Consider the following 20,134-nt stretch of genomic DNA (forward strand, 5'->3'; position numbering starts at 1 on the left):
TTTTCTTATTTTTTGGGGGGTGGGGGGTGGGGGGTCGTTTCTCTTCTGGAGATGCTTTCGCCGGGCTGCCGGGGCCGCTGTCATACCGTTTGAAAGAGACAGAGGCCGGCGAGAGGAGGAGGGGGAGGAGGAGGCAGCGGTGGTGGTGGGGTGGGGTCGGGGTTGCCCTGCCCTGCCCTGGCCGGACTAGCGCTCCTCCAACAGCATGAACCTCCATTCGGGCAGGGCGTCCGTGGCTATGCTGCGGATGATGGGCTGTGCTAACGGGCGCTCTGCTCGGCATCTCCTCCACAGTGACTGCGTGGTGGACGAGAAGACGGTGGTGCTCCAGAAAAAGGAGAATGAGGGATTTGGCTTCGTCCTGCGAGGAGCAAAAGGTAGGATCATGCACTAACTTTTTCTGCTTTTTGTATAGCCTACTATTTGTCTGTTTCTGTCTCTCTCACCAAATCTACATAAATCTGCACAAACTGCACATAAAGCACATGTTCACATTGCAAAATGTTCTCTGCTGCAGTTTTATGTGGTTTATGTGCAGTTTGGCTCATCTTAGATCCGCCTTAGAGGCTCAGGTGTGTGAGAATACATGATGGAATGGTGACCCCCCTTCCCCAAGAAGATTTAGGCTACACAAACATGCAAGGAAGTCTTACAATTAAAAATACACTTGCAACCAAGGTGTGACACCCCCCCCATACCGGGAGAGTGTCAGATAAGTTGTGATGGCATGTGTTGTCAGGGACGCAGCTGACAGTAAAACCACCCAGACTTGTCCACATTGTGATATCCATGGGCCTATGTTTGTAATACGTTCTACCCACCTGCCAGGGCTGACATTAACCTCTGTAATATGACATCACTAGTTTCTTTTCTTGATAGCAAATCTGCTCTTGCTTTATGAATGGTGCGTACCTGCCTCAAAGCTCCACCATCATTTACCTCGTTCCACCACATCATGGATTGTTGTGACACGAGAGGCCTATCCAAGCAGTTTGATATTTGACCAGGCCATGAGATTGGCTCTAAAAATAGCCAGTTTGAGCTGCTCCGTTGGTTTCTATGACGATTCTCGCCATGTCATAATCCACGTTGCATTCCACAACTGTGCGGTGCTGTTCGATTGGTCTACGCCATGGTTACTGTGTCGAGAGATAAATTTAGTATATTCATGTTCCCGTTTTTTAAGACACACACACACACACACACACACACACACACACACACACAGAAAAGGGGGAGGCAGAGACGGAGAGAGGGACTGACATGGAGGGAGAGGAGAGAGGATTTGGCTTGAAAAACAAGAGGAATGTTCTAGTCATTCTGACACACTCTGCTATCACCCCGGGGAACTGACCCAGCCGAGCTTATCCCTGCACGGGGGTGAACGCACACACAAACATGCACTGATGCTTGAGCTGTCACATAAGCTTACATCCTCTTTTGCTCTCTGCCGTTTTTTCTTGCTCCCCATCCATCTCTCTCTCCCTTTCTCCTTCTCTGTCTACATGTCACACACGCAGACAGACACCAAAGGAAACACAGCCATCACAGTCATGTAAATACCCTCATGAAACCCTCTTACGCGCTTGTGGACAGTGTCTTCCAGTAGGAGGATGAGTTATAGGAAGTGTCACTTGTCACCACTGGTTTCTCCTAGCTGCAATATTATTTTTTTTAACCTTCCCCAGAGCAAGAGAGGGAGGGTGGGCTCAAACCATGTGTGGGGAGAATGCAGAGATAGTACAGTACAGGCTGGATGGTTAACTGTTGTTGAGGAGGTCAACCACAGCATTATAAAGATCACTAAATACAAAACAATGTACTGGTGTGCATGTGCTGTGTGAGCACAGTTATCTTTTTTATGTACGCTGCTTTGAAGTGTTTTTAGGGGGATAGTTCAGATTTTTTTGAAGTGTGGTTGTATGGGCTACTAACCCATAGACAGTATATTACATACAGTACATGTCAGTCGGCACGCCCCCAGTTTGGAGAAGCAGGCCGGAGTCTAACATGGAAGCTAAGCAATGTACTGTGGTGAAAGGGTCAGAAGCAAAACATATTTTAGCCACCTAAAAAAAGCGCCACCTAAAACAGTCAATATCACTTTAAGTGTAAGCTGTATTGAGAGTATTTTCACTGCTCGACATTACTATCAGACAGTGAGTTACAACAGGAAAATTAAGCTCACTTCAAAGCCAGACTCCATTGAGAAAAAACAGTAATTTATTATTGCTTTAAACAGGAGCTGCCTGTCTACCACTGCGTCAATCAGTTTTTATTATGTGCAAGGGTTGGTTCAGTCACACAATAACACAAACTAACTGATTGTGGCAGCGGTGGTGGCTTTGACAAGAGCATAGATGGGGTACTAAAGCTGTCAACATCTTCCCTGTCAGAACGGGCTGTCTGATGGAAAGGTAAAGCTGTGAAAATACTCTCAATATAGCGCATTCTTAAACTGATTTTTTTGGTGGGCCTTTTTTTATTTGGCTAAACTACGCCTTGTTTCTGAACCCTCTACAGCAGACTCCAGCATGCTTCTCCAAACTGGGAAACTGACACCTGTTGTATGCAACACACTGACTATGGATAAGTACCTCATACAACCCCACTTCAAAAAATCCAAACCATCCTGTTAAGGTCAATAACACTGTTTTGTCTTGTGCCTTCCAATTTGAATAACCATATATTTTTTGTCTCCATTATTGTTATCACCTTTCATCTAATCTGTTTAAACCATACAGCTGGGTATCGAACCTCAATACTTTTTAAGTATCAACTTAAATGTAGCTCTAGCAATGAGTATCAAAAAACTGTCAAGTATGGCCATTCAGAAGCTTTCATTAGATACTTAGTCTCATTTTTTTATTCTTTCATCAGATAAATCATAATTTTGTACGAAACTATTTTATTTAGGCTGCACTGTATTGAGACAAAATTAAAGGGTAAAACCACCTAAAGTAAGAATATGTTATTTCCCCGGCCTTGGAAAGTTCTGTCAATATTTGTGAACATGAGTTACTCTCTCTTAAAGCCAGAAACCAGAGAAGTAAGTTGTGATGTCACAGGGAATACAGTCTGGAGCTGCTCCTTAGACAATGAATGGGCACCTGATTTTGTGGACCCACAGGGGTTTTTTTTGTTTGTTTGTTTTGTTTTTTTGATACCCAAATGAGCTCTATTCTGTTGTTGAGTTCTCAGGTCCGAATCAGAAACTGTTCCCCATATACCCAGAATACTCTTGTGGTTGCTCTCAGTGTCAGTGTCATCTCTCACCATTCATTGTTTATGGAGCAGCTCCAGATTATCCGATGACATCATAAATTGAGTTCTAGCACTCTAGCTGTTGGATTTGTGACAGAGTTGTTCCTGTTTACTAATATTTTATGTCTTAGACCATAGGAATGACATGTATGAAATTTGAAAATGGGCGTAGAGGTCTTCAAAAATGTATTGTTTTAGTATCGTTACACAAACCGAGGTGTTGAAAATTGTCATGATACCAGTTACATGAGATTTCAGCTCTCATCTGTTGACTGAAAAGTTGTATATGCCTCAAAATGACTTGATTTCATTCAGAAGGGTTATATGTGACATTATGGTTAAACCAGTGTGGGTCTTTGAATGCCAACACTGATGATTTTTCACTAAAACTGCATACTGTCAGTATGTTTTGTCAAATTTCAATTTAATTTCTTTATATATATATATATATATTAGGGATGTCCCGATCCAGCTTTTTCACTTCCGATCCGATACCGATATTACAGCCTTGAGTTTTGGCCGATACCAATCCGATCCAAGCGCGTATTATACATACTCACTTATTTTGTTGTCAGTCATGTTAGAAAAGGTTTGATCAAGCGATATTACTCTAACAAGAACAACTTAATCAGGTTAGTTAGAATGATCCACAACAGTTGGTATGAGAAACTGACCTGTTTATTGTGAACAGGGTTAAATAAACAAACTTTAAACTTGAACATTAACATTAAATAAAAAATATAGCTGGTTTGCTTTGGCTGCTTTGGCCCCTTAATAAATAGAAAATAAATCAACACAAGAAATCTTTAAAATGTCTAACATTGAAATTAAAATAGCAGCAAGACTCCACACACTTGTGCTTTGGCCCCCTAATAAATAAAAAATAGATTAACACCACAAGACATTGTTGACATTTAACAAACAATGCAGCCTTTCCTTTTCAGTTATTTTTGTAGTGTCAGTGCCACCCTGGTGCTGCTGTTTCCTGTGTGTCTGCATGCTGGCCTGGTGGATTGATAGTAAGTGCAGGAGCGGATCACTGGAATGGACTGCTTAAATTGCGGAGTGCTGGGCTGGCCGGAAAACCTGGATCGGACTCCGTGAAAAACTGGGTCAGAGTTCTGGATCGGCATTTTTCCATGCAGTCCGATCCGATGCCGATGCACATTTTTTGCTAATATCGGCAGCCGATACCGATCCGAATATCGGATTGGGACATCCCTATGTATATGCAAAATAATTCCTTTTAGTAAGTAAATTTTCCCCAAAGTCTCTTATTATTAAGGGGAAACCACGAGAAACAACTATAAAACTTAGGAAAATGTTGGAAAACATGCTTGTTTAGCATCATACCCAGATTAAGATAAGATTTATATCTACTTTATCCCAGTGAGTTTCTCTGTGTTAAAACTAGCACCACTATCTTAGCCTAAAGACTGGATGCAAGAGGAGACAGTTAGTATCCATTAAGAGTAAAACAACACCAAAAATAGCCTTCAGCAACCCCAAAATGTCCTATTTGCACATTGTATATTGTCACTAATACTTTTAAAAGTCACCTTTTGTTCAGTTTTGACAGTCAGCAAAGCTGCTGTCCCACTGTAAGGTCAGGACTGTTCAGATGCTAAGCAGGTCCAGCTGGGGTTAGTCAGGAAATAACTGCAGCATTTAAACTGATGCTGCACTCTGTCAGTGTTGCAATAGGAAAAACTTCAGTGAATCTGACTTGAGAGCGTTCAGGCATTAATTATGACGGTCTTGCATTGCTAACCGTGGAGTTACACCATAGCTGTATTTAGAGAGTGACACCATATAAACAGGCAAAATTAGCTATTGTGTTGCATATTTGTAGCAGTTCATTAACAAGTGAAAGTGAGAAAGAAACAATCTGTGTCTTATTTATTTTTAATTAGCTGTACTGAATGTATTAGAGTCAATATTAGACTTTGTATAGATTTAACTGCAAGTGGTGACGGTTTTGCAGCCACTTGTTTTGTCGTTAGTTTGTATTGTTGTTGTTTGTATTTTTATTTCTTTTTGCCAAATGGGAAATGTTGTTACAAAAAATTCCTGATATCTCCAATTCAGAATTTCAGCCAGAAAGCTGACAGGAAGGTTTTTTAAACCCCTGTTATAACAGTCTGTGAAATATGACATGAACATAGCTTTTCATAAAACCATTTCCATATGTGAAATGTGGATGATATGAGCTGTTGGAGGAACCACACTCAAAAACACAATCCACTGGTTCAACTTAAAACAATCAAGATAACAATTTGCATGTATCCTTTTAAGTAGTTCAGATTCTAGCATTATTGAGTAAATCCTATGAGTTTTTTTTTTAAAAACTGACAGTCTCAATTAGTTAGTCAGTCAGTTAGTACAACCAACATGATTTGCTTTGACCCTGAAAAACTTAATTAATTTGAACCAACCTAATGTTTATCCAAAAGTTGTGTTGATATTTAGTGGCCAAACTATTTTATCTAAGATGTTCTAACTTATTTGTTTTAATTGCATCCTATGCAAAATATGTCAAATTCATTGATTTTGACCAGTTTGTTAGAAGAAGTTGTCAACTGACTAACACATGTTAATGAAACACACTACATTTTTAATGCTGAAAAACTTATTTATCTTAAGTGTTATCCACTAACCCCATGAATCATTTCTTTCCCCCTGCTTCAAACCTTTGTGCTAAGCTAGGTTAAACATATTCAAGCTATGTCTTGGTCATTGACACATAGAGAAGAACTTGATATCAACAGGCTGTTGACTTAACATGAGTTGCATTGATTGCATGTGTTAGGGGTAAATGGAATGCAGTCATCAGTAATGTTAGTGATTACACCTGAGCCAGTCAAAATGTGTTCCTATAAAATTAAACTGACCTTGCATTGTTTCATTGTCAAATCTTTCACTCATTATTTTGTTTTGTGTGTATTACTGTGCTTCATTTTGCTTTCTCTATAACCCTTTCCACCCTTTGCCCTTCCTTGCTGTGCAGCGGATACACCCATTGAGGAGTTTACTCCCACACCTGCCTTCCCCGCCCTGCAGTACCTGGAGTCTGTGGATGAGGGAGGAGTGGCATGGCAGGCGGGGCTCAGGACGGGGGACTTCCTCATCGAGGTAAGAGCTGTTCCATTTTTCATATCTATTTTTGCAGAACCTGCAGCTGTAATTATGAGTGATTGAACCTGGTCCTGCATGGTCAGGCAAACGATGACTCTCTGAGATTTTTGCTCTTGCAAGAATTTAAAGAAAACTGCCTGTGCTTATTAACACTGGTAAAACATGTTGGCTTTGGTTTCTGGTTCAGGTCATTGTTGTTGGATTCTACCTTTGCACTCCTGGTTGTTTGCATGTTGGTAATGCAACTATTATGCTCATGTTGCACTACGTCATTCTGGGTAAAGGAGTCAGAGGTAACATAAGATGTTCAGCCACTGTAACTTGCTATGTTATCATATTAGTTCTTCTACATATTGTGTTCTCTTGGAGCTGAGTTTGAATTCAAATGTGTGCATAAGTCAGCAAAGTGTGTGTTGTCTGTGCTTAGTTCAGGAGATTTATCGCTTGTTGAAGACACTGGGGAAAACAAACAGACTTCACTAAACGTATATGCAAAGGGATTTGATATTGCAGTGTATAGTATATTTGACTGTTTGATGTGTTCTCCCAACAAGCTAGGTTTCAGTGGATTGCGGATGATGAGAACATGAGTTTTATAGAAGAAATCTTTGTTTAGTCCAGGCTGCTGCATTTGTTAGAAAACATAATCGTCATTTGCGTGCGTGAGATGCAAATCTGTTTGGGTTAAATACCACTGATGAATTAAATTAGTTTGAATTAAAGAGGTACTGTATTATTTAATTAAGATAAAGTGGTGTCACTTTCCATCTGTTGATTCACTTGTTTAGTTTATTAGACTTCATTTCAGCACCAGGAGCTGTCCACAGTATGACCTAATGAACAGCCTGGTGTGAGATGCAGAACAGGAACACTATCCACCTGATCTGAACATGAAAGTATTGATTATTAGGTTATTAAAAAAAAAAAAAAAACTTGTGTAAAAGTTGTGATTTTCCAGTAAAGCTCATTTGACTGAGGCCACATCATGTTGATGGGGAGCCCTGGATTTCCTGTCAACCACTTTTATTTACCTGGTTGCTAACTCCAGCCAGCACTGAAGAGGCTGCAGGGAGACATTTTGCCTTTGAGAAGCTTGTTACTCAAGTTCATGATGACTTTGTGTAGGTACAGAAAGTGTCACAGGTACTTGTCAGTCTGTGTGCTTGTTGTCCATCTAGAAATGAATGGTGACATATTGTTGTAATGCGAGGAAAAGGGGTCATATAGCAGCTCATCTAGAATGTGCACTCAGTGATATAAAAAGGGAACTTACTTTTCAACTTTCTGGAAGCTGTTAGGTTTTGCTCTCAGGTTGTTTTGCTTTTAATTAGGAATGCACCAATATATCAGTTGAACATGGGTATCGACCGATATTTTCCTTGTTGACTGCCATTGGCCTATCAGCAAATAAGATGACATTTACCAGTGGCAGTGGCCAATGTTTTTTTTGTTGTGTCACATCCATTTTGCGCAGGCTAAAAAGCAGGGCTCCAGACTAAACTCACTATCGTCACGTCAGAGGATGCAGCCTATTATTTCCCTGATAATGCTTCACTGTGTACAACTAGTTAACTTTGAATGTTGCCCAGGACTATCAGCTCATGGAGGCTGCATTGAGTTACATTATGATGCTTTCAAGCTATATTCAGTAAAAATGAGTATTAGCTGTAGGTAAATTGTGACATTCTTATGATGTGTTCAGAGTAATTTTGTAACATGTAGGTTTAGGTGAGAAACTTGAATATATACAGCTGTTTGAAGTAGAAATGTGTTGATGTTTTCATAGCAATATAAAGTAGACATTAGAGAGGGAACTACGATGTATGAAGCAGTTTTTTAAAAGAAGTTTTTCATGTCAAAGGTTGTATAAATTTGTGTGATTGGATTTTTGCTTTTTTAAAGGTAGCGTAATTAAGGGTGAATAACTATTAAACAGTTCAGATATTTTTATAGTGTAGATTTCTTTTTGTCCCTGGCACAAAAAGGGGAATAATTGACAACAAAAATAAAATAAACAACAATATAAAGACATCAATATCAGCTATCGGCCAAATTGTTATTTTAAACATCGTTGTCAGCTCAGAATTTCAAAATCAGTGCATCCATGTTTTTAAATCATTTTATTTCTCTCTAAATTAGATATTTTTTGCTTCATACTTGGAAAAAAAAATCTTATACCAATTCCATTAAGATAGATTTTGTGTGGGTTTATTAAGATTTCTGTGTAGCTTAACAAATGAAGGTGACACTGCGTTGTGTAAGCACCGCAGTTGTAACATTCAATGTCTTGGGTTATCTTCTAAATGCCCCCATAGTGAGGATTTGTTTTGTTTTTTTGTTGTTGTTGTTTTTTTCAAAATGACTTGGTATAATCTTTAGTGCTGTGTGGCATCTCACTGAAATACATCAAAATGCATTGCTTACATATTGGAAGAAATTTGATGTGGTACCCTCCCATATTACAAATCACATCACAGCTGCTGAGAAACATAACAGAGTCAGAGGAAAGGCACATTGTCTATTTTGAGCATGCACTCTTTCTCCTGTATGACTCCAGAACGACTGTGCGTCTGTAAGCAGCTCTGTACCGGGGATGGGTTTATTTTGTGTTTCTGCTAAATGGAGCATCAAATGAGAAGAGCAAACTGTATCTGTGTCTGCAGCTCTCTCTCAGTATGACTTCAGCTCGCTCAATCCTTATCTCTCATTTGTTTTTATCTCAAATTTCTGTTGACCCCTTTAATCGTCTCATCAGTCCGCTTCCGTCTGAAGTCAGTGCTGCAGATGCATCGCAGTATGAACATGTTTACAAAATGCATCGAAGGGCCTTGAAAATGTTTGACACATTTACAGCTGCACAGCCTCTAGCTAGTTAGCCATCCACAGCACATATTCTTTAATGAGTGTGAGCAGAATATCACCACTGTTACTGACTGAATTCAGTCACTGTGTTTTTTATTTTCATCTTATACTGCACTTTCAGTCTAAATATTTGTTGAGAGATCCATTTGTTGTAGTACAGTAGAAACCTCCTTGCCCTCGCAGACGAAGAGGCCATTAACCATCAGATGACGGGGATGGTGAAGGACGGGCCGATTTACGAGAGAATTGCCGAAGGACTGGCTAGCCGCGGCTTCCCTCCCACGTCACTGTTTATGTCACATGCTGAGCTCCACGTTCTGTTACTTGCTCACGCCCCCCATTGCCCCGAAAAAGGCACATTCTGTATAAACAAACTTAGGTAGGCGGCATTTTGTTGCACTCCCGATTTTGTTTTTATACTGCCAATGCTGAAAAAAGACTGACTGATTAAACAATGAGTTTACTGCATCCTTCTAATTTTAATGCCTCAGGAATGCAGGACACATAGCTAGCAACATCAGCTTGATGAGACTGAATTATCAAGACTCTGTCTCATCAAGCTGAGCAATGTAGTGCCGCGGTGGGGGCAGCAGCAAAATGTATTTTAGCCACATAAAAAAAAATCAATATCACTCTAAGTGTATGCTATATTTAGAATATTTCACCACTTGCTGTCAGATAACTCTTTCTGATGGGGAACTGACGCTGTTGTCTGTGCTCTCTTCTAAGCCACCAGACTCCTGTGACAAAAACTGTAAGTTTACCTTAAAGGGTATGTTTGGATACACCACAGTCACACAATAGCACAAACAAACTAACCGATCGAGAAGACCAGCAGCTCCTGTGAGGTAAAATTACTTTTTTGTCAAGGAAGTCTGGTGGCTTTGAAGAGCACACAGATATCGGTCCCCATCAGAAAAGGCTGTCTGACGGCACAGTAAAGCAGTGAAAATAATCTAAATATAGCATACACTTGAACTCATTTTGATTTGTTTTTGGGTGGCTACTATACATTTTGCTGCTGCCCTGCCAACAGTAGTACATTGCTTAACTTTTATGGCTATACTCCGGCCTGCTTCTCCAAACTGGGGGCCACCATCTGCTGTACGTGATACACTGTTAAGTACATCATACAACCCCACTTCAAAAAATGTGAACTACCCCTTTAAGGTGATGAATAGTTGACAGTGCAGGCTCTTTCCAGGCCCTTATTTTCTCAATCCTTGCTGCCTTCATCACGTTTCTGTCCCCACTCCTCAGCTCTTTCTATTACAATGCTAGGAAGAGATGCAATGAATTGATGAAGGAACTGACACAACACACATTTGCCAAAAAGCACATCCTGTCTCAATCCAGTTTCGTTCTGAAGCAGCGCCAATTACTTACAACTCGTTGCACAGCTGTCTCACCTGTCAGCGGGCTCCTAATGGATTGTTCTGTTGTCATTTAGTTTTAGACTTTGCTGAAATAATGTGATGCTCTGTGTCCTGCGCTTTTGTCTGTAAATCTATTTACTATTTGCACATATTGAAGACATATTTAAAAATGTGCTGCAGATGAGTAAAGTTGCATGATTTGGGAGTGTTTTAGAGCCACAGATAAACTTAAGAAAATCATAAATAATAAGGGACAGAAACGCAAGTTTGGGACAAAATAATGAAAAATCATGGAAAAAAAGTTTCTTACCAAGATATCCAGCAATTAACATTGTGGCAGGGACCAGTCTGTTTAGGATGTCTTTATGCCTCTGCGCTGGCGATAGCTTTGGCCAGAGGCGTTATGTTTTGGGTTGTCTGTCCATCTGTCCGTACTTCTGTCTGTCTCAAGGATGTATTGAGGGAATTTCTTCAAATTTCCATTTGGTCCATTTGGACTGAAGAATAAACTGATTAAAATTTGGTGGTCAAAGGTCAGTATGACCTCACAAAACATGTTTTTTGCCATAACTCAAGAATTCATACACTAATTATGAAAAAATTTCACACAAATGTGTAACAGGATAAAATAATGAAGTGCTGACATTTTATATCCAAAAGGTCAAAGGTGTCACTGTGAAAACACTTAACTGGCCATTACTCAACGTCATATCTCAGGAACAGAAGGGGAGACATTTGGTCAGATACTGAATTGGTGACACTAATCTTGGGTGTCCTCCTTGAAACTGTGCTGATTGTATAGATCTTCTGTGCTGCCGGGGGGAAGATGTGTGTGAAGCATCCATGTTTTTTTTTTATCTTCTGTGCTGCCGGGGGGAAGATGTGTGTGAAGCATCCATGTTTTCACAGTCATGGATGTAACTGTAAGAGAGACTTGACTGGTGCATGGTGGCATACAAGCAGGCAGTAATTCTAGATTTAAAAGTAGACTAAAATTACAACTTATAAGCTTTATTAACATAAGGTGGTTCGGTGGTTCTAAATAAAAATGTGGCCACATTACTGTAACAAGGATGCATGGGTGAATAACTGAATTGACCTATAGCTAAGCCACGCCCCCCTCCACTAACTCGGACAACCTATCCACATTCAGTGACCGGGCGTTATGGCAGGTGTCACAGTACACGGCATTTCGCAGGAGGCAACTGATGATTTTTGGAGACATAACGATCAGATGTCATTGAGAAGTAACCAAAAGGGTCTAAACTACGCATTGGAGGGATATTCATCATTTTATAAGGTCGATGAAAAGCTTAAATTGCAAGCCAAAATTTACAGGTCACAGTGCACACTTGTGAACAACATCTCATTGCTGTCACCATCAAAGACAAGAAGATAAAGTGCCACTGAAGTTAAGGTTTTTGGCTCAGAATATGAGAAAAGGATAACGGCCTTTTTACCATCTTTACCAAGAGTGTCTCTCCATTAGTTTGGTGCTACAGTATTTACATTGAATCATTCAGCATAATGTTTGCCAATATTTGTTAGCTCTGCGATTACAGATAAATTAAGTGAAGCTAAGCTCCAGAAGTTAACTTTCTGTAATGCACTTCAATGGATGTCCAGGCATAGAATGTGAACAGTGGGGCTAACTGATATATTATGCTTTTGCCGTATCCCATCGGCAAAACAGCAAAAACGTCCTTCCTGGAAGGCTTCTAGGGCAGTCTTCTGTTGATCTCTCATGGAAAAACACAGTTGTGTAGTTGGCTTAGCATTTCTTCCAAAGCTAAATTGAATGGAAGCAGCCCTTCGGCAGCTGCCATCTTGGCTGTTCACTTTTTGACTCCTATGGCACAGTGCTTTCCTCATCATGTTACGCCCGCCCAGAGCCCACCTTTGTCAGATAGACTGATCTGATTGCTCCGATTCACGATTCAGCGGGCTCTGCTCGTCGGGGCCAGATTCCCGTGCAGTGCAAATTCGAATTTGCTAGGGGTGGGGCATCTGGATTTCCAGGTTACAGTGCTGCTGTAATAAACAGAAAAAAGAAGACAAAATAAAAAATAAGGCTAATAAAAAATAAGGCTATCTGTGCTCCACTCTCTAAACTCAAATTAAATGTGTTGGTTGGTGCAGTTTATTCTGTGGTGTAGTAGCGAGCGGACAATGCGTTTCGCCTGTGGCTTCTACGCGTTCACTACAGCCCGGTGGTTGATTCAGGTTCACTCATGGTGATGAGTGAACCTGAATCAACCACAGGTGAAACACGTTGTTCGCTCTCAATAAATTCACAGTAAAGTCTATTTAGTGTGCGGTCATCTATTTTTGATATATTACTTAAGACGTTCCTGCGATCGACCAGCACCTGATCCCCTATATCGGCTGTGCAGAGGGAGTTTTGTTTACTACTGTATAATATAGTTGTATATATGTACGTTGTATCTATCATATGTAAAGGAAAGGGAATTTATACATTACAAGTATGGATGATGGATTTCCCAATCCATGTAAATAAACATTAGGGGTGTAACAGTTCACAAAATTCACTGTTTGTTTTGATACACCACATTGGTGTCACAATTCAGTACGATTTAGATACAGCAAATAATAGAAATGTCCTTGATTTTTAAAATGTTTAATTTATAAAATCAAGTATCATAAAGTATGATGTTTTTTGACTTTGAGCAATGATGGAGCTAAACCTGAGTGAGCCATCATCTGGGATGTCTTCTTAGCAGCATATAAAACAAAAGCAGTTCCTTATAAAGTATAAAATTAATTTAGTAGTCATGAACAAATACAAACAAAGAATACTATAAACTCCAATTTGCTCACACAACTTATTTTTTAAACAGCTTGCAAAACATTTAGTTTAGTACAATACAGCAACATGAACATTTTGAGTACACCAGACACAAAATATGTGTCACATGACACAGGTCTGACGGGAATTCAGTTTAGTTTCAGTTTAACATGCCTTTTTTTTTTTGGTTGTTTGAGTATTTAATTGTATGTCATATAAACATAAAAACATGGCAAACAGATTTTACAACATTTTTTTAATTTTCATTGAACTAGAATAATATGCTAGAATAAGGCAAAGAGATGAATCCTGAACCAGGAAGGCCTCAAATTTTTTTTAGAAACTCTAATATCTAAACAGGCAGTGGGTCACTAACTGTGTATACGACTCAACTCAAGGTGGAAAATGACGTTTACCACGACATTAACTGTAACCTATTAAAACCATTGTGAAAGACATAAACATGACTCACTGCGTAATGGGTAACGTGAGTGATTTAGAACACATTTAAACAGTTTTCTTTGGCTTATGGCCTTTAACACATTGTCTCACTACATGCTGGGAAACCACCCATTTAGCCCCAACACGCCACAACATGTTAAGTGCACAGTGATAGGGTTTTTATTGGCCTTCAACTTATCAGGTGAAATCAGCTTTATAAATGTAAGTCAAATTAACTTAAAACTCAAAAATTGTTGACTATCTGAGTTGACTCCAGGGCATTTGTGTAGGCTTTACATTAAAATACTGTGCCATGGGGTTTACAGTGAAAAAATTCTATTTCTGAAATCAGAGAAAAATGTCCTTTTGCCTCTCCCTGCCCATTGTCAGCTGGGATAGGCTCCAGCTCCCTCGCGACCCCTAACAGAATAAGCAGTCACAGAAAATGAATGAATGTATAAAAACTAGCATTGTGATTTGGGCTTTTGTTTTTTGTTTTTTTTTGTTGTTGTACAAAGCAGGAATTATGGTCTGGATGAAGTGGGCTTGTAAAGGAATATGGTAACGGGGCTCAAAAACCTTAAGCATGATAGTAAAACCTACATTTTCTGCTACGGAGCAGGGTCTCATATCTGCGGCTGTAAATGTACACACTCAGTGATGTCTTTTGCCCTGTCTAAATCAGTTGGGAATGACTGCCTAAAACCTGCAAGGATAATGTTAGCATGTAGTGTTTGTGTTGCTCCTTCTTTCATCTAGTGCAGCTTAATCACAATTTTCCATATATTCATTTATTTGTGGCGGCCTGCCACGATTAAAATGTCTGATTTTCTTGTTTTTGGAGCGGGACCATTAGTTAGGAGTGCTGTTGATACTGTTCAGTTATTTATAGTTCCACACTCTGGCAGCGCAGAGCATGCTCTGAGAACAGACAGAGCAGCAGAACGCCAGGCACACAGAAGTTGAAACTAACCATTCATAGCACTGCATGTAAAAGTTTGCTTTCAGTTACAAACAGCTGCTCCTCTCATCCATCGATCTGTTCTGATCAACTCAAATCTCGACACAGTGCTGCCACCCCCCCACCTCCCCAAACTGAGAACATTAATTAAAAACAGTTAAAGCTGTATACTTTCTTTTCCTGATGTAACAGGATAGTTCAACGCGTCTTTTAATAATGCGTACTGAACCAAAAGCCTCGTACTGAACAGTTACATGTATACTACATGTTTTGTAACACCCCTAATAAACATATACTGTGCTGGATATGTCATCACTCTGCAGTACGCTTGAAACCCTGTGTCTTGTCTCCCTCAAAGTATTTTCTTAAGTGGAACATTAGTAACGGTGGTGGAAGGTGACTGATTTTCAGATCTTGGGTTGAAGGACAGGAGCAAAGACTAACAGGCACACAGAACAGTAAAAAAAACATTGACTTTCACAAAAGATGTGACCTAAGTATTGATAAAAGTGGATTGTTGTGTGTTAACAGTGCAGGCTGATATCTTTTTATATCAGCCTGCCAGTTATTTTACAGTACCTGACCATTGTTTTAAGTTCACAGAGGTGTGTCATTAAAACATCTGTGTCTGTGTCTGCAAGCGTGCATATGTGCTCTGTTTCCCTTCTGATATACATACATTAGCAGAACATATCCATTTGCATGCATGATTTAGGGCTTGGCTAAGCATCAATCTTTCATCGCCTCTTACAGCTTGGCATGAGGATGCACACATGCCTTTTGTGCACTTGTACACAAGCCCTCAAATCATTTGCTTAAATGTGTTTAAGTGGGTGCTTGTCGTAGTCTCTATCAATAACCACTATGCTTCAGCAGTCTGCGCCTCATATCAATACAACTTGTTGACTTTGAGAAAGTGAGACGAGTCACTGAGGGAAGTCTGCTGTGGTGTATGACGAAGGAGGAAATGGACTTACTGATATCATAATTACCAGTTTGCTGTGCTTGAAAGGCCAAAAGTCAGGGAGGTCAGGGGTGATACATTCCTCTCCCCGGCCAGTAAAGTGTGTGCTATAGCAGAGCACACACAGCCAGAATTCTGCCTCATGGCCAGGGTAGGTGGTCGGTCATCATAATTGCGCAGTGTCCTTTGGGATCATCTCAACGCTGCTGATTAAGCCGAAGGCCGAGTTCATCATAGGACGCGGTGGCTCATATTCTCTGCCTTCCTGGTTCACATTACCCGATGTGTTTGTGCAAGTTGCATGGCCTTCATTTCATTTAAACTTACAATAGTTTAACTATGAAAACTGCTCTAGCCTGTTTATTTTGTCAGTTTTAGATAAGGTTTAAATTATAAATACTGCAGCAAACTCCCTGTGTGGAGCCTAAATTGATATGTGAAAGCATGATGAAAGATTATTTTGACAGATACAGATTAAAGCAGCTTACTTCTTCTTCTAGTCTTGTAAATAATTTTGTTCCCATTTGTTCCACTGCATTCCTCCCTTTTTGCCATCTTGTCTAATTATATCTGATGAGGAGTGTGTGCAGTTGTTGCAAGCAGTCTCCCACCTCCCTGTTTCTCCAAGTGCAGATGACAAAGCCCATTTTCTTTTTGAGAAACAAGAGTACAAGTTGGAAAACCTTCTGAGAATAAGAAAAATAAAATCCCAAATAGATGTGACAACCAGTTTAGTTTTCCTCACAGAAGGAGAGTTTTAACGCACAGATAAAATTGGTATTTCTCTTTGGTGGATCATTTTCACTTTCACTTTCACTTTTCATTCCCAGCTCCACTGGAGTTCCTGATCAGACAACCTCTAGCATGAACTGGCCCAGCTAGAGACCCACTGTCACCATCATGCTTCTCTCATTCTGTCCTCAGTACTGTCAAAAAGGCAAAATTACCTTGTGAAAAGGTTAGATCTATTACACAGCTTGCATTGATATTTTCTAGGCTTAGGTGGTATCACCGTGTTACAATATCGCAGATAGGGGTGGACCATATCATCTCATTATCGATAATACCAATATAATTTTTAATATGATATGAAACATTCATATCATGATACTTGCAATATTTCAATTTGTTGGCATATTGACTATACTGTTACACATGGCAACAATAAGCATGGCTGAAAGCCAAATTATTACGGACTTTGTGGTGGTTCTAAAAGGAGGAGCAGCTTTAGTAGTGTGAAATAAACTGTGGCCAACTCAGTGAATTATTTCAACCAAACTGGAGTTGGTGATTGTTGGAATGGTAGAGCAACTAACTAGATGAGTGACAAGAGTAACGGTAACGGTTTGGGTGAGTTTTATTTTGTCTTGGTTTGGGGGATAGCACTATGCCACACACTCATACCGTCATACACAGTGTAACTCCGGTGAAATTTCAGGAAGGTTTCTATGACAAATTAGATACTGCCCTAGCCTAGTATATTCACTACTTCACAGTCATTGTCTGTAGAAGTGAGAGGACTTTCACCAAATAATAAACTAGTGGCATTCACCACAGCCTGGTGATTGATTAGAGCTGGGATTAAATAGCATTTTTGAGGCCGACATCGATATTTGAGAGTCTAAAAGATTCAAAAGTACTAGGGCTGCGCAGTTAATTGAAATATTATTGAAATCACCATATGGCCAAGGGCTATATCTAAAAAGCAGTGCAATTTTTGGAAAATAAGTCACAATATATACTATTAAAAATTAAGCATTGGTAAAATGACCCAGTCTAGAAATCATATTCCACATGTAAGGGAACATGCTGTTTGGTACATCATCATTATTTTTATTATTATTTCTATCAGGAATTTTTTTAGTCACAATAATCGCAATATATTTTTTTCTGCCCTAAAAAACTTACTCTTCTGTAGGTTTGTCTTTGTATGTCATTGTTTGATCACTATAAACAGATATCTATGCATGAATGCAGATAAATTAAAAAAAGCTAATAAAAACTAAATTATTGTCACAACAATGACAAATAATTCATTCATAGCTGATGGATTCCAAGATTGCATTGTGGCCAGTGCATTCCACCTGTTTTGACTGTTTACAGTACCTGCATGCAACTCGAACATGATTGGTCAATACTACTTGCACAACAAATGGAAACCAGAACCAATCAATCAATCAATCAATCAATCAATCAATCAATTTTATTTATAAAGTCCAATATCACAAATCACAATTTGCCTCACAGGGCTTTACAGCATACGACATCCCTCTGTCCTTATGACCCTCGCANGTATACATATGTGACAATAATCATATGTGTATAATAACAGTAGAAGTGTGACTAATGATAACAGCATTACGCTTCCTGTAACAAAATTTTGTCCCACTGCCTACAGATTCTGCATTCAGGCGTTAGTATCTGTTTATAGAGATTACTTACCAGTTGACATGCATTGATACTGACAACCCTATATCACCCATTGATGTACTGTATCCATCTGGTTGTATGATCGGCTATTTCAACATATTCTAATTAGTGTTGTGTCATTCGCGAACGATTCGTGCAAAAGAACGAATCTGTTTAGTGAACATACTGAACTGAATCACTTCTGGAACTGATTCATTCATTTCTCAGTTCAGTTGGGCTCAGCAGCGAAGCGTGCAGGCCGGGAGTGGAACTGCCGATTCGGTCCGTGCGAACGATGAATCACTTGTGAGTCGCGAGGCAGCCAGGGTGCAGGGAGGGACTGCCTACCACGTGGCAAATCACTCGGTGAACGAATCACACGGTGAACGATGTAACCCTGATCTCTGAGTGATTCCAATAATTTCTTCTCAGCGATACACTTTCATAGGGACCGTTTTCTCCAAGCTAACGGCTAATGTAGCCAGGAGTCAAGCCACATGAACACAATCACACACCTCCCCATTGTTTTAGCAGACTTAGTTTCCAGATAAACAAACTTAAAACGTTAGGCTGGCCAGTAATGAGACTCACCAGTGCAGGGCAGACGCAGCAGCAGCAGCAACGGAGAGAGACTGAGTCGGACTACGCAGTACACAGTCAGGGCTTCTCCCACCAAGCACTGAATGACTCGGTGAACAAAACTTTTGAACAAATCTTTTTAATGAACTGATTCTAGTGATTCAGTAACATCTAAAGAACTGCTTTGCCCATCACTAATTCTAATTCTCAACTCGTCAAATGTCGCTGTTTTGTCAGTAGACTTTCATGACAAACCAGAACGGCGTGTCAACTTAAGCTTATTACATACATTGTGTCTTTTCAAAATACACCTCTGTTTTCACAGGAAATGTACAGTTTGTGCTCATCAGATGCATACAGCTGATACCACTGCCTTCATCAGATAGTTTTGTTGTGGTATTGGTGACTTTGGTGTTTTAAACAGTTAGTCTGGATCGGACTGTATAATTGGCCATTCAGGACTGCTCCAGACAGATGTGCACCAGTAGCCGCCCCAAAGATGATAACACTCTTGTATCCCAGCTCACTGTTAATGTTTTAAACTCAGCTGTTAGTTGCAAAGCTTCAACGATGAGTGGGACAAATGCAGGCAGTTAGAGGAGCTATTAGATACAGGAACAAAATGATGTGTATCTTTAAAGAAGAGAGTGGTTGTCAAAAAGCTGCAGGTATGTGCAGGTCAGAGAGAGAGAGACATGTTTATGTAGTAAATGCCTTACAGTCGTGCTCACAGGACATAACATGCATAAAGAGGTAATATCCTGTATGTGTGTTTGCATGTCTTGTGTGCAAGTGTATGTGTGTGTGTGTGCGTGTGCGTGTGCGTGTGCGTGTGCGTGCAATGGACGTAGATGGAATAAAGCACTTACTCTCTTATATAACACGTAACTTTGGCCAAGAGAAGGATGTGTGACCAGTGTAACATGCAAATGCATCTGCCTCCCTGTGCCCCCAGGTGTGTGTGTGTGTGTGTGTGTGTGTGTGTGTGTGTGTGTGTGTGTGTGTGTGCTCTTGTCCTTCTGTCAGATCTCTGCCTCCCTGCATCTCTCTGAGGACTGTAGCACAGCACACAACTGTCAGTTGTGCAGTGAACTAGCACAAGCAGTCCTCACCATTTCTTTCTCCAAAAGCTCTTAAAGAAGAGGAAGGGCTCTCTCATCACCGTGCAGCAAGCAGCTCACTGACTCTGTCTCCAAACACATCCAAAGTCTCATATTCCAGCAATGTGTGTAAGCTTTGTTTTCTAAAATAAAAGGCTTCTGTGTTTATGTTAAGGCCACACTATGATATTGCCCCAGATAACAATATAAGCATACAATATGATGGAAAAGCTGATT

At 40.0% G+C, this 20,134-nt stretch overlaps 1 protein-coding gene across 1 annotated transcript in view; it reads left to right on the plus strand.

The window, feature by feature from the left end:
• The window catches only part of LOC126388145 (SH3 and multiple ankyrin repeat domains protein 2-like), a 276,219-nt gene that overhangs the window by 186,542 nt on the left and 69,543 nt on the right, over positions 1-20,134 (plus strand). The window contains exons 14-15 of the mRNA XM_050041059.1: positions 295-377; positions 6,272-6,396. Of these exons, the coding sequence (XP_049897016.1) occupies positions 295-377; positions 6,272-6,396 (208 nt within the window). The remainder of the gene's footprint in view (positions 1-294; positions 378-6,271; positions 6,397-20,134) is intronic.

Source organism: Epinephelus moara, chromosome 1 (genome assembly GCF_006386435.1).
Source record: "Epinephelus moara isolate mb chromosome 1, YSFRI_EMoa_1.0, whole genome shotgun sequence".
NCBI classification, from domain to species: domain Eukaryota; kingdom Metazoa; phylum Chordata; class Actinopteri; order Perciformes; family Serranidae; genus Epinephelus; species Epinephelus moara.